The sequence below is a fragment of the Tursiops truncatus genome, chromosome 16 (assembly GCF_011762595.2).
Source record: "Tursiops truncatus isolate mTurTru1 chromosome 16, mTurTru1.mat.Y, whole genome shotgun sequence".
Lineage (NCBI taxonomy): Eukaryota > Metazoa > Chordata > Mammalia > Artiodactyla > Delphinidae > Tursiops > Tursiops truncatus.
This window is the reverse complement of record NC_047049.1, coordinates 25781266-25796481: the sequence shown is the minus strand read 5'-3', so window position 1 is coordinate 25796481 and position 15216 is coordinate 25781266. Positions and strand designations below refer to the sequence as shown.

The 15216-nt window shown below is 47.0% G+C and overlaps 1 protein-coding gene across 3 annotated transcripts in view; it reads left to right on the top strand.

Moving 5' to 3' along the window:
* Window positions 1–886: 886 nt before the first annotated feature.
* Window positions 887–15216, top strand: part of SUFU (SUFU negative regulator of hedgehog signaling) — a 110566-nt gene continuing 96236 nt past the window's right edge. For 2 of the 3 annotated variants that reach the window (XM_019939902.3, XM_019939901.3), the window contains exons 1-2: window positions 887–1252; window positions 5532–5666. In XM_019939902.3, the coding sequence (XP_019795461.1) occupies window positions 1071–1252; window positions 5532–5666 (317 nt within the window). In that variant the 5' untranslated portion in view covers window positions 887–1070. Of the gene's footprint in view, window positions 1253–1873; window positions 2173–5531; window positions 5667–15216 lie in introns of those variants that run through there. The other variant, XM_019939903.3, reaches the window with a different exon arrangement.

Genomic DNA, 15216 nt, shown 5'->3' with positions numbered 1-15216 from the left:
GAAGGAAATCTAAAAAAGAGTGGATATACGTATACTTATAACTGATTCACTTTGCTGTACAGCAGAAACGAACACAACATTGAAAAGCAATTATACTCCAATAAAAATAAATAATCACCATGTCTATTTAACTGATCCTAGTTTAAGTCTTGCTACTTTCTAACAGAACTCCAAAATAGGTATTTCAACATATGACCCCCGAATTTGGCGGTGTTAGTGTCAGTCAATACGGTCAATGGATATTCAAAGACGGTAGGAAACATTTACATTTATAATCTATTAAAACTAACGCTACATGGCCGAATGAATCAATCCATTGTAAGACATTTTTTTAAGGTTTTTAAACAATATTTATTTTAGGCTGTGTTGGGTCTTCATTGCGCTTGCGGCGAATGGAGGCTTCCCTTGCGTAGCTGGGGTTCTAGGCGAACAGGCTTCAGTAGTTGTGACGCACGGGCTTAACTGCTCCACAGCATGTGAGATTTTCTCGGTCCAGGGCTCGAACCTGTGCCCGCTGCATTAATATGCGGATTCTTAACCACTGCGCCACCTGGGAAGTCCCCGGCAAGTATATGTTTAAATCCTTCTGAGCAGCGTGTCACCATAACAGTGACAAGCCCTTTGCGCACTTCCCAGTGCTTTCATGGGACCCTAGCACTTCAGAACGATGCCCCTATATCTCTATTTAAACCTGGGTTCCTCCTAACACTAGGGGGAGGCCAAGAGCCTTGGGACACCCCCGCAACCCTGGGAGAGGGAGGCGGGACCTATTGTCAACTCATGCCTTACCCACCTGTGACTGGCACAGACACTAGCCAATGGGTGCCGGAATAGGGCAGGCCGGCGCCCCGCCCCCTGAGCGCCCCGCGGCCCCCGAGGCACCCTCTGGCCGTCTCTGCCGCGGCTACGGCCTGGGCGGACGGTGCGCCTTGCGCAGGCGCGAAGCCTAGACCTCGCTGCAGCCCCCCCATCGCCTCCGGGAGTCGCACCCAGGGAGGTCGCCTGCTGGCGCGTCAGTGCTCTCCCCCTCGTCTGCCCTCCCCGGTCCCCCCAGCACCCTACGCGCCCCGATGGCGGAGTTGCGGCCTAGCGGCGCCCCCGCTCCCACCGCGCCCCCGGCCCCTGGCCCTACAGCCCCTCCGGCCTTCGCCTCGCTCTTCCCCCCGGGACTGCACGCCATCTACGGAGAGTGCCGCCGCCTTTACCCAGACCAGCCGAACCCGCTCCAGGTTACCGCTATCGTCAAGTACTGGTATGCCTTGGGCCGCGGGGAGACGGACAGGGGCGGGCTGAGAAGGGTTAAAGCGCTGGGGCCAAGTCATTTGTGCGGGAATAGGAGGGGGAAGGAGAATGGTTAAAGCACTTGGAAGAAGGGCTTTCTGCTGCGAGGGAAGAAGTTAAGGCTCAAGTTAGGAATGGGGACAAAGGGGTTAAAGAAGCCTGTGGGTAGCGAAGGGTTAGCGAGGGAGGAGGGGAATGAAGGGTTAATTGGGATTAGGAGAATAGAGTGAATTGGGGGTGTGAGTAGGAGCGGCGGAGGGAACGATAGGAGAGAAGGAACTGTAAACGTGGTGAAAGGAGGGGGCGCCTGTAGGGGGTCATTAGTGGGCGAGGGGAAGCCGTGGGGGGGGGGGGCGGCTGCTGAAGTGGGATGGGGGAGGCGAGGCGGGGCCTGGGGAGCATCTGAGAAGGCTTTGGAGCCGCGCGGCTGAGGAGCTCAGAGGGCACGAGACTGCACAGGGTAGTGACGGGTGTGGGTCTGTGGGTTAGGAGGGGAGCAAGTTGTGAGCGTTGTGCTTGTGAAGGGATGAGGAGGAGGCCTCTTTTTGATCCCTTCCCGATGAGCTCAGACATTGATATCAGTGCAGTGCTTTTGCGTTTGAAGTTTGGCGGAGCAATTTTTTCTGATAAACTTTCTGCTTACTCTGCACAGTTCTGTTTCTCCATGCAGAGCTGCTTCTGGCTCTGCAGCTGCTTTGCTTTAGGTCACCGGCTAGAACAGAGGCAGACAGGGTCAGGGAGATCCATGGTTTGGCTCAGAATTGAAGAAGACTGCAGTAAATGATGAAGACCTGGGACTTGGACACGGAGGATCCTGCAGTGAGATGTTAAGAGGAGCTTGGTGGTCCAGAGCTTCCAGATTTAGGCAGCAGTTCCTCAGGGAAGCTGAGGGTAATGCTCAAGTAGCTCTGTTAAGATCAGACCTGTGTACAGATGGGCTGCCCCTGGGGAGGGGATGGTCTTTTCTAGTTTCCCATTTCTTTTGCAACTTGTCTCTTCCTGCCCCCTCTGGGCAAAACATGTTATAGGGACTCTTCTTCATGGTGTTTCTGGACCAAAAGTTGACTGAGAATTAATTGAATCTGTCCAAAACCACATTCGTGCAGGCGCTGTATTAGATGAGCCCCTTCATTGACTCCTGAAATTCTGTTCAGGCAGCTGCTTGGGGTGTGGCCAAAGGGGAGGTACACTCAAAGGGGGAAGTGAATAGAGTGGATGTCTTTGCTGGTTACCTTTCCCTTTAAGAGTGAGTCTTTTTCCTCTGTGACAACCTCTTTCTTCTTCTGGAGATGGCAGAAGCTAGGCTGTGTAGGGCTGAGGCCAGCTCCCTGTGTCTATGGGAGGATGTGAAGAGGCTGACCGTGTGAAGGGCCTGGGGAGCAGCCACCTGCTCCTTAGGGAGAGCCACGGGAGCAGCCTGCCTCTGTCTGGTAGCCAGGAGGAGGGGTGGCCAGTGGTACAGTTCTCTCCAGCAGGCACACTGTTCTTTGGTTGAGAGGAGTTTTTCAAGAGAGCTTCTGAGTACAAAGCAGTTCTTGATAACTTAATCACCCATATTTAAATATATTGTACCACTATATTTAAATATGTATAGTGATGGACTCTATTGGGATGTGTCATGAAAAAAAGGGGACCTGCCACTGCCGTGCTGTTTGTTCAGGCCTCATTTGAGTATAAGGAGAAATCCCTACGCAGCCTTGGGCAACAGTTATTATGTCACCCAAGTGGCCATGAAGGATAGAGTTGTGTGTAAAAGGTATTGAACAGGTGCAAAGGACTAAGACTGGTTTGGGAACCCTTTATTTTCCCCCCATCCCCCCAGGAACCTTTCTTTTTTCATCTTGTTGCAAGTTTCTTAACCAGGCCAGGACTTATCTTGAAAGATGGGCCAGCATCTAATGACGAATAAAAAGGATTGCATAGCACTTTGTGGAACTAGAAATGCTGCCTAGATGCAGAATTTTTGAGAGGGAACAGCTCAGTGACTGGTTCTTTCTAAGATTTGGAGGGGGTTGCATAGTTAAGATCCTGAAAGTAATTTACTGATAACCTCACAATTGGGATCCCACAGTCCCGCTTCAATTTTCATAGCAGGATGGCTGACTGAGGCTGCCTCAGTTTGGCTGTGGCCCAGGGTACCTTGGGATTCTTTTTCTTGTGACAGAAGGGTGGCTCTTTGACTAGTGGTCCCTAGCCAACCGGGACATCCTGGTTGAAAGCTGAGACATGAGTGATCAGGTTGCTGAAGTAGAACCAGTGCCCTAGGGCCACTTCACTCTGGCAACCTCCCTGTGGAGTGAATGAAGTCAGGTGTTCAAGGACTTAAGTTGAGGGATGATCTGGGTCCTGGGATAACATCTTTTTCTAAGATGTATTTTCCACATACTCATCTGCTTCCCATCAGGTCTCTGAGTGAGTATAACAGAACGCTCTGTGCTTAGAGATGAGGCTGATTTTGTCTGACTCTTGGTCATTCTCTGCAGTTGGAGTTTTAAGGTAAAGCCTCTCTCTTTGATGAAATACCCTCTGGGAGACTTGGCCACAAAGAGGGCTGCCAAGGGTGTGGTAGATGGAGCATGGAAGAGCGGATGCAGTTTTGCCACTTGTTGCTGGATGGACCTAGGCTGAAGGATGGGCAGATATGGAGCCTGTAATCATTCCCACCTGTTCCAGGGTTCTGCAGTTATCATGAGGTCCTTGCAGGGGTAGCCGCCCTTTCTTTCCTCTTTTCCCCGACAAACTTTTCTAAATCTAACTGGTTGTGGAATTAGTCAGATGAGTTGGCGAAAGCAGAGTTAAGGAAAGACATGGAGATTTGTCCCTTTTCCTAATCCACTCAGTTGAGATTCTAAGCTATTTGTAGCGACTTTCTTACAAGTCCTATAAATAACTTAGCATTTCCTAGCAGAGAATAAGGATTTCTACAAAGGCAAATAACATCCTGGCAAAAGAGGGTGAAACCAGACCTACTGGTTTTAAATAGTGTTTGAATTGCATGGTACTGGCATGCTTGCTGGGATCACATACATGTAACATGTCTTTTATTTGGTTGTTGGCATTCCTTCAGCATATGATCCCAAATGTAAAGTGTACCCCATCCTTGTCCCAGGAGCAGGCAAAGTTTTTGCAGTCTGTGGAACAGTCAGATGTCCGAGGTAGCTCAAGTGCAGTGTTTGTGGGCTAAATGCAGACTTCCTTCTGCTGATGGTTTCCATTTAGTCTTGTTTCTCAAGTCTACCAAGTTTCCCTATCCATTCTGAAGAAAAGCAGGGTTTTTTTTTTTTAAAAGAACACTAATTACTCTACTAAAGGGAACCCTTATTGAATTAAATCCTCAGAGTGAGCTAATGGCTGAATCTCTTCCTCAACTGCCTCTCTGTTGGAATTATGGGGGAAGTCTAATGTGGTTCTCAGAGGCCCCAAATCATTTAATGTTCCAGCTCTACCTTAGAGGCAGCTGTGTCCTGGGATCATCTTCCAGATGCAAGAGCTCATAGGGCTCTCAGCCTGGCTCCTGCTTCATTTCTCTGCAGAGCCGAGCTAGCCTAAGTTTGGCCTTTGTCACTTCCATGATAAAAGACCAGCTTTGGTCTGGGGGGTGCGGGCTGGGGTCTGGAGGCATTGGGTCTGTTTAGAACAAACTGTAATTAACATAGGGCACAATATAGTCTTTCAGGAATTAGCTGTCTAAGAGGCAGGAGTGGAGCTGAGCCTCTGCTTCCAGTAACAATGCCCATTGGGGATGATCAGGATGGTCTTTCAACAGAGGCCAATTGATTGACTGATGCGCTTCTTGCCTTGAAGCTTGGCGTGTTTATAGGCACCATGGAAGAGAGATAATCCCTGCCAATCCCACTTGGGGTTGGTAATTTGAAACAGGAGGAAGCCAAAGGGTCAACCAATCAGTCTTTTTTATTTCTTTTTTTTTTGAATTTTATTTTATTTACTTTTTTATACAGCAGCTTCTTATTAGTTATCCATTTTATACATATTAATAAGTCTGTTTTATTTCTGAAGGAGGTTCTACCTGTTGGAGATAGGAGAAGGGAGTCTCTTGTGCTTATGGAATTGGGCTGCCTCCAGATGCCCATCCTTTGGTCTTATCCTGGAGAGGTGTGGCCTCCCTTTAGTTATCTTTTACCCCAGGTTCCTCTAGGATGGGGTCTTTAGGTTTGTAAGGTAGAGCCCCTCAACTTCACATTCTCTGATTTCAGGCTCACACTGACACTCCTGTGTTTTGTCTTTTGCAGGTTGGGTGGCCCAGACCCCTTGGACTATGTTAGCATGTACAGGAATGTGGGGAGCCCTTCGGCCAACATCCCTGAGCACTGGCACTACATCAGCTTTGGCCTGAGTGATCTCTATGGCGACAACAGAGTCCATGAGTGAGTGTGTACACTTGCCCTTCCATCTCCCTGTTCCTTAGCCTTGAGCCTTATTTCTGAGGTTTTCCTGAGCAGGGATGATAATGTCATTGTCCCTTGAGATTGGCATTTCTCACATGAAACATCTGGGTTTCTGCCTTCTGCCTGTACCTCCTTGTGCCAAGGTGGTCCAGGTCATCACCTGAGCTCTGCTCATCTGGTGCAGGAAAGTGTTGGTGAGCAAGAGTTCCAAAACCATTAGGTTTTTCCAAGCTTTTTCTGATGTTTGAGCTCAAATGACAGGCAGCACAGCTATGACCCAGATGTTGGGTTGATTCCTCTAGGTCTACTTCCTTTTTTCCCCTCTAGCTTATTATGAAAAATTTTAAACAAGAAACAACGTTGAAAGAATTTTACAGTGAACACTCATGTACCACTACCTAGATTCTACCATTAACATTTTATTCTACTTGCTTTATCATGACTGTATCCATCTCTATCCCTCTGTCGATCTTACCTACTTCCTTTTAACCTGCAGTTATCTGTGCTCAGATCAGCTGCAGTACATTTATTTATTTCTGGCTGCGTTGGGTCTTCGTTGCTGCGCGTGGGTTTTCTCTAGTTGCAGCAAGCAGGGGCTACTCTTCGTTGTGGTGCGGGAGCTTCTCATTGCAGTGGCTTCTCTTGTTGCGGAGCCTGGGCTCTAGGCGCGCGGGCTTCAGTAGTTGTGGCTCACGGGCTCAGTAGTTGTGGCGCATAGGCTTAGTTGCTCCACTGCATATGGAATCTCCCCGGACCAGGGCTTGAACCCGTGTCCCCTGCGTTGGTAGGTGGATTCTTAACCACCGCACCACCAGGGAAGTCCCTGCAGTACATTTTTTATCCTAGTCTTTCTTCCATTTGCTGCCCTGTAATACTTATAATTCCTACCTGCCTCCCCTACTTCCCTCTATAATCACTGAATTTAAACACATTCTAATATTAAGTTAAACATTGTCAGTTGAAAAAATAGCAACAGTAATAATAAAAGCTAACAGTTAAGCATTGGTTATGAGACAGGTACTCTTCTAATCACTTTATATATATATGTATTAACTAATTTTATTTTCACCACAACCCTAAAATACTGGTAGGTACTAACATTTGCCCCATTTTACAGTTGAGGAAAGTGAGACGCAAAGAGATTCTATAATTTGCTTAAGGTCACACAGATTGGAAGTGGTGGAGCCAGGATTCTAACACAGGCAGTCTGGCTCCAGAGTCCATACTCTTTTTTTAAAATTAATTAATTAATTAATTAATTAATTAATTAAGGCTGTGTTGGGTTTTCATTGCTGGACGTGGGCTTTCTCTAGTTGCGGCGAGCAGGGGCTACTCTTCGTTGTGGTGTGCAGGCTTCTCATTGTGATGGCTTCTCTTGTTGAGGAGCATGGGCTCTAGGCACGTGGGCTTCAGTAGTTGTGGCACGCAGGCTCAGTAGTTGTGGCTTGCAGGCTCTAGAGCGCAGGCTCAGTAGTTGTGGCACACGGGCTTAGTTGCTCCGCGGCATGTGGGATCTTCTGGGACCAGGAATGTCCCCTCCATTGGCAGGCGGATTCTTAACCACTGCGCCACCAGGGAAGTCCATGATTTCTCTTTCTATTATGTCCTTTTCTGTTTTTTGTTTTGCATACTATCTTTTTTTTACCTCTTATACCATCTTTTTGGTATCTTGGTGGTGGCTGCTTAGCGTGTGTAGATTGAAAGAGTAGCAGGGCTCTTCCTACCTTGCCTCAGCATTAAGAGGTTGATTCTGGAGATGATGATGCTATGATGAGGAAGAAGATGATAATAGTCTTTTTTTTTTTTTTTTTTTGTCTTTGTTTTCGTTCTTACTATCTTTCATCATCCTGTCAAATGCTTTACAATCTTATCAGGTTCTTTTGTTATCTCTGTTTTATATGTGGGGAAACTGAGTCCCTTGAGGGGTTAAATGAATTGTCTAAAGTCTCGCCTGTAGGCTGTAAAAGAGCTAGGATTGAATTGAGCTGTTCAGAGTCTGAGCTCTTAACCACTAGGCTATACCACAGCTCTGATCACAGGCCCAACCCAACTTCCTCTTTTCTCTTGTTAATCTTGGAGGCCCAGGCCCCATCTCCTCACTGATCACGTGTCAGGAGCAATTCCTGGGCCTGCCTTTATAACCTTCCAAACATATCCATTGCAATGTCAGCCTAAGGCTTTGGGAACAAGGAATTAATCTTGCGTGAATCAAGACCCTGCATTGCATTATTAATAATGGAGATAGAATAGCAAACAGATGCAGGGAGTAGAGGGACTATGCTGGACTTTAATTTATATTTTTAATAAGAACCTGCAGAGGATATTTAGTGCAGCTAGCCTGTACCTTTTTGTTGACAGATTTATTCCAGTTAAAAGAATACTGTTTTCTATGTGGCCTAAAGATTCTTACAGTCTACCTGCTTATGAGGTATGAGTCTAAGGCCCAAATGACATGAAGAACATAATTGAGGAAGTCCCATATTTCAGAAAGGGCAACCTCTGAATTTGAAAAAGGGCCTTTCTTTGTTTAGCAGTACCCTCGTATATGTGTGTCATTTCTATGTGATAAAACACTTTGATATTCAGATGTCATTCATGACAATAGTGAGACCTCCATTTGAGGTGAGGTCTCACACTCGAGCCTCGTATTTTCTGGTATTAAAACCTGCCACTAGAAGGATGTGGAAGGAATGTTCTTGGATATTTACCCAGTTCTGGTCTATGTTGCAGAAGTCAAAAGTACCTTTGTAATTGGCCTTGTGCTGGTGTGACTGGTCTCTTCTCGATCCTGGTAAATTTCTTGAAGAAAAGTTTGCTTTTCCAAACATTTCATGTGGTGAGCCCTCTTTAAAACTGATTCATTGATTCTCATATAATTTAGGGCTTGAAACTGAGGTCAGAAAGATGAGTGTTCTATCACCCAGCTTAAGTGCTAAGAGGTGTTGAATTGGAATTATGGCAAATGACTCTCTGGCAACATTCTTCTTACACTGCCTTTGACTTCTCATTCAGTGAAAAAAAAGGGCAGAAGCCTTGGTTCATTTATTCGGCATTTATCAAGTGCTGAAGTCCTATTTTGTACCGGACACAGAGCACCATAATAGATGTCTTGGGGATAAGATGCCAAGACAAAATTCCTGTCTTAAGGAGCACATGTTGTAGAGGGAGGATAAATGTAAAGAGATAGTTACAGTACTGGGTAAATAAATGCTGCAATCCATGATGTAGAACATGTTCTGGGAGCACAGTGGAGTGAGTGACTTATAGTCAGGCTGCTGGTTTGGAAGAAGCTCCAGGGAGGAAGTGAAGTTTGAGAGGAACCTTGTAGGAAGGGGCTGGGGTGAGATCTGCAGTCTGACACCTCTAGGGCACAAACATTCACTTTTGGAAAGGAGAGGAGATTTCAAAATCTTCTAGCCCAGTATTTCCAAAATTTTTAGTGCTGCCTTCATAACCTTTGCCACCTGTAGTATATTATCTACTTTATGTTTTCTTTAAATTAACCTCCCCTGATATAAATATATTTTTTAAAGTTAAATCAGGGCTTCCCTGGTGGCGCAGTGATTGAGAGTCCGCCTGCTGATGCAGGGGACACGGGTTCGTGCCCTGGTCCGGGAAGATCCCACATGCCGCAGAGCGGCTGGGCCCGTGAGCCATGGCCGCTGAGCCTGCGCGTCTGGAGCTTGTGCTCCGCAACAGGAGAGGCCACAACAGTGAGAGGCCCGCGTACCGCAAAAAAAAAAAAGTTAAATCACTACCATATATGGAAACCAATATCACTTGCTGTAATTTAAAGGTAGTTATGGAAGTAAACACAGTGATAACAAAGCAATATTATTAAATTCTAGCTTAATACAGTGGCCTGTCACAGAAGATTCTGAGCCTGAGGCCAGCTTTCTCTTTGTTCAAGAGATTAGTAAGTACGAGCGAGGTATTAAAAAAGACATGCTAACACCAAATAGAACCTGGCCCTAGCTATGATTTAAAAAATTGAAAGACAGTTGAGAAGGGAATTTTTTTTAAAGTATGATTCAGTATTATTTCTTGTCGCAGACAAATGGGAAACACTGATCTAGTCCATCTCCCTTAAATTGTGCAGTTTAGAAAGTACAGTAGCCTGCCAAAGGCCATACAGCAAGGTAATGAGAGCAGCAGGGTCTCCTAACATCTAAAATGTTCTATGCTAGATAAACAACAAGGTCCTACTGTATAGCACAGGGAACTATATTCAATATCCTGTAATAAACCATAGTGGAAAAGAATATGAAAAAAGAACGTATATATATAAAACTGAATCACTTTGCTGTATACCAGAAACTAACACAACAATGTAAGTCAACTATACTTCAATTTTTAAAAAGTGTAAAAAATAAAATGTTCTATGCTTTCTTTCAATGTACAGGGCATTGTTCGTCTTTAAGGTAATAATTTAAGCAAACTTTTTCTTTTTAGTTTCTTTTTAGTTTTTTTTTTTTTGCGGTACGTGGGCCTCTCACTGCTGTGGCCTCTCCCGTTGCGGAGCACAGGCTCTGGAGGCGCAGGCTCAGCGGCCGTGGCTCACGGGCCCAGCCGCTCCGCAGCATGTGGGATCTTCCTGGATCAGGGCACGAACCCGTGTCCCCTGCATCGGCAGGCGGACTCTCAACCACTGCGCCACCAGGGAAGCCCTCTTTTTAGTTTTTACTATATTGCAGGTTAGTGCTAAGTTCTTTTTTTTTTTTAATGTCTTTGTTGGAGTATAATTGCTTTACAATGTTGTGTTAGTTTCTGCTGTATAACAAAGTGAATCAGCTATACATATACATATATCCCCATTTTTCCTCCCTCTTGTGTCTCCTTCCCACCCTCCCTATCCCATTCCTCTAGGTGGTCACAAACCACCGAGCTGATCTCCCTGTGCTATGCGGCTGCTTCCCACTAGCTATCTATTTTACATTTGGTAGTGTGTATATGTCCATACCACTCTCTCACTTCATCCCACCTTACCCTTCCCCCTCCCTGTGTCCTCAAGTCCATTCTCTACATCTGTGTCTTTATTCCTGTCCTGAGTGCTAAGTTCTTTATATAAAATTATCACTTTATATTATCCTCATAGTAATTCTATGACATAAGGAATTCTTATTACCTCTTGCTCATAGATACAGAAATTTAGGCTTAGAGAACTTACTGCACAGGTGGTAAATTGACAGTCAGTTCTAGCAACCCCAAAGCCTATATTCTTAGCTACTGTTCTGTATTGCCTTTCCATTTTAATCAGTCAACAGCATTTATTAAATGCCTACTGTGTACTTCTTCCCATTAAGATCTTTCTTTATCCTCACAGCTTGTTGAGGACAGGGACAGGCAGAAGCCTAGGGGTCCCCTGCGTTTCTTCTTGCTCCTGGCAGGCTTGCTTCAGCGAGCAGAAGGGGAGCAGCCCCACCCTGGTAGCCCGGAGAGGGGAGAAGAGTAAGCTGACTGGATGAGCCCTGGTTTGGCCAGTTCCATCCAAGTTCTTTCCCTATTCACAGTCACTAAAGGAAATAGGGCAAGAGAGCACTTGTTTGGATTAAAGGTTCTTAAGAGGCTGTTTCTAAAGTTGGAGAGATGGAGCAAGTTGCAGTTCGGGGCAGCCACACGGGAGATCAACGTGCTTTTCTAGGAACCCTAAGGCCACCGCCAACTGACTTCAGCAGGAGAGACTGTCCTGGTGCTCTTCCCCCCAGCTTGGGAGGTGTGAGACAGCTGAGCTTCAGCTGCCAAGTGCTTGTCGGAAGACTGCAGCTCTGGCCCTTCCCTTTGTGGCCAGACAGCTGTGGGCTGGAATGTGCGGATTTGCAGAGCTGTGGAAGAGGGGGGCTTCAGCACCACTCTCCGTGAGGATTTCTGGCTGTCCCCGGTCCTGCCAGCAGCCCTGGCTAGACCCAGACTACAGGGGGCCTAACCAAGGCACAGGAGGCTGGCTAGTTGCAGAGTGTGTTTGTGATCTCAGGCAGACTTCCCTGGTGGGATTCCACTGCGCAGGTCATCCGCTGTATGCACCAGGCTGGTTCCAAAGACAGCCTTTGTGTGGTGTTGGCCTGCAGGCTGGCAGCTCCACAGGGTAGAGCCCACACCTCAGCTCTACCTCCATGGTCGATCTGGGCTCTGCCCCACAAACGCTGGCCTCTTGGCAGGTATGTCCACGGAGTGTAGAGTAGTTCTTGCTCCCTTGGGGCCTGGAACTGCTGCTGACTGGCTCCCCGTGGCTGCCTCTGCTGGGCTGGTGGATAATCTCTTTTTCCCTTTGGGTTTCTCCCATCTGGGCTCTGCACTAAATGAGTTATTTATTAAAACACTGGATACAGATTAACTTTTCCACTTGTTGTTTTGTGTGGCCTTGGTCCCCTGCAGTTGGGAAATGCTAATTTGCCTTCCTCAAAGCTTGGTTGGCAGGAACCTTTTAACATGCCATTTCATTCCCTGGGGTTTCCAGTGGAGATTTTGCCTTTGCCATAACATACCTGCCCAGGAGTGTGGTCTCTCCTCTGGTTGGCCTTTGCTTTCTTTCCAAAGCTCTCTGGAGCCTGACAAGTGGAATTCCTCTCTAAGCCACCCACAGATGGCAGGTCCCAGCCCTCCCCCTAGCTGGGCACAGCAGGCCGAGGAAGAGCTTTGTAGGTTCACTGGAAGGCAGGCCTCCCTGAAGCTTTGGTCCCTCCCTCTGTCTTTCATCTCAGAGGGTTTAGTTTCAGGATGATTGTGTGAATTGGTGGTGCTCTCTGCTAAGGACACGTGGCCTGGCCTACCTAGAAAGAGTGGGGCACCCTTGGTCTTGGCCTGGGGTGGGAATAAGGGCCAGCAGTGGGGATAGAGCTCTCCCTGAGGCTGAAACCACCACTCTGGGCTGGATTTCAGGCCCCCAATCTCTGAATTTTGAAATGTTGAGAATTCCTTTTCTTTTGTAACCACAGGAAGACCTGAGGCATTGTGGGGTTCCTAGCAGATCTGTGTGGGTGTGTGGCCTCATCCTTTGTAAAGCATTTCATTTGCAGCATGGATTCTCTCTTCCTCCATGGAGTAGAGATGCTAAATTCTCCTATTCAAGGAGTCCTTCAGCAGTAAGGGGGCAGTTGGGAGGAGATTCCTTGAGCTGGCCCAGTCAAACTGACTTAAAAGTCGGAGAGGCCTGGTTATTCAGGAGTGACTGCCAGGCTGTCAGCACTGGGAGAGTTCTTCCTCTTCCTGCAGAGAGAGGCAGAAACTTGGAAGCCTTCATGGGTTTGATGTGATCAGATCTCTCAGCCCCAGGATTCTTGCCTGCCAGCCCACCCTTTTAGACTCCCATCTTCCACGCCGCAGCTTTTCCCAGGCATGCTCGTCCTCACACCTGCCGTGTTCTGGGTCTGGGTTTGCCAGCATCTCCTTTGCCCAGCATTCTGACTCAGAGGTCCTGACTCAAGACTTTGGCCTTTGGCTCCTAAATTCATTCCTCTGTCCTGCCTTTGAGGTCTCCCAGTCAACTACGTTTCCTGTTTCAGTAGCTCCGTTCTGATGTCTGGTCCTAAGAAGTGTGTGGAGAGGTCTTGTCCTCTCTGACCTGAGCCCCACGGGAGTGGTCTCCTCACCCCTGCACATACTTTCGAAGCTCGCTGACCTGCTGCCAAGCTCTCCACAGAGCACCAGGCTGCGCGGCACACCCCATCAGCAGAGATAATATATCCCAGTACAGGCAGAACACTGGAGAAGGTGATGTGTTTGGGTGGGGGACAATGAGAAGTCATACCGAGCTTCTGTCTTTGAAAAAACCCAAGATCTGCTTGATATGAGATGGCAGAGTCCCTGGGAAAGAAGACGACAGTGAGGATTGGGGCTGGAAGCAACTTAAGGCTTTGCCTGACTTCTGTGACTTTGTGGCTGTCTCCCCTCACCCTGTGGTCCTCAGTGCTTCATTAAAACATGTAATAATAATTGCAGACTACTTGTAGCTCTTACTGTGTGCAAGGCACTATTCTAAGTGTTTTATATAAATTCATTTCATCCTTACAACAGCTCCATGGGGTAGATATTATTAATCTTATTTTACAAGGAAACTGAGGCACAGAGATGTTAAGGAAATAATCACCCAGCCAGGGAATGCTGGAGCTGGGCTATCAACCTGGGCAGTCTGGCTCCAACAGTCCTCACCCTTCCCTTTCTCTACCTGTGTGGGCGTGTGGAGGAAGGTCCCCCCTTGGACCTCTGTTACTATCGTGCGCCTCAGTTCAAAGGTATCTTGGATTAATGGAGTGTGAATAGTTAAGCAGGAAGAGCTTTGTAGCGGAAATGTTGAGCTGGGTGTTGAAGCAACTTTGTAGAGAAGAAAGAGTTCTGTCGGGAATTGGCAAGAGGGTAGGTGATAGGATCCTGTGTCAAATTCAAGTCAAGGCTTCTGCAGCCTTACTGTGGTCATTTTTAGTGAGTTCCCAGGAAAATCTGCTCTTAAGAGTACAAAGGTGATGCTTCTGGCTTGGATGTTAAGTTCACATGGTCATGCTTCCTATGTGGTCAAGGATGTGCCCCAGCATTCCCACAACCCAGAGCATATGTTGCCCAGAATGTGTGGACTATCTGATCATTCTCTCTGGGGAGGAGGTATAGAAATGAGGAACACTTCAAAGCTGGGAGTACCCATACCTTCTAGCTGAGCTGTCTGTAGGGCCGACATGGGAAGGATTTTTATTCTGAAATAAAGTTGTCTTGTCATCCTGCAGAGTGATATAACCAGCAGAGGATATATTTTTCCTCTGTCCTTATATCGATGCAGACTGTCACATCATTTTTTTTTTTTTTGCGGTACGCGGACCTCTCACTGTTGTGGTCTCTCCTGTTGCGGAGCACAGCCTCCGGACGCGCAGGCTCAGCGGCCATGGCTCACGGGCCCAGCCACTCCGCGGCATGTGGGATCCTCCCGGACCGGGGCATGAACCCATATCCCCTGCATTGGCAGGCGGACTCTCAACCACTGCGCCACCAGGGAAGCCCCACATCATTTTTTAAAGCATTTTAATTCCTGTATAGTAGGTCCCCTACATATGAACGAGTTCCACTCCAAGAGCACATTCATAAGTCCAATTTGTTTTTAAGTCCAACAAAGTTAGCCTAGGTACCAAACTTTTACAGATAACACCAGACACGTGAACTAACTTACGTGATCAGACATGCAAACACACGTTCGCATCTTAGAAAGTTCACAACTTGAAGGTTCGTATGTAGGGGACTTACTGTAATGGTTTTTTAAAACTAATAGGCTTTATATTTTAGAGCAGTTTTAAGTTTATAGAAAATTGAACAGACAGCCCAAAGAGTTCTCATATACCCTTTCTCTCCTCTGCTTATAGTTTCCCTTGTTACTAATTCCCTTGCATTAGTGGTATATTAGTTACAATTGATGATCCAGTATGGTACATTATTACTAGCTATTGCCTTCTAGTTTACATTATGGTTCACTCTTTTTTTTTTTTTTTGCGGTATGCGGGCCTCTCACTGTTGTGGCCTCTCCCGTTGCGGAGCATGGGCTCCGGACGCGCAG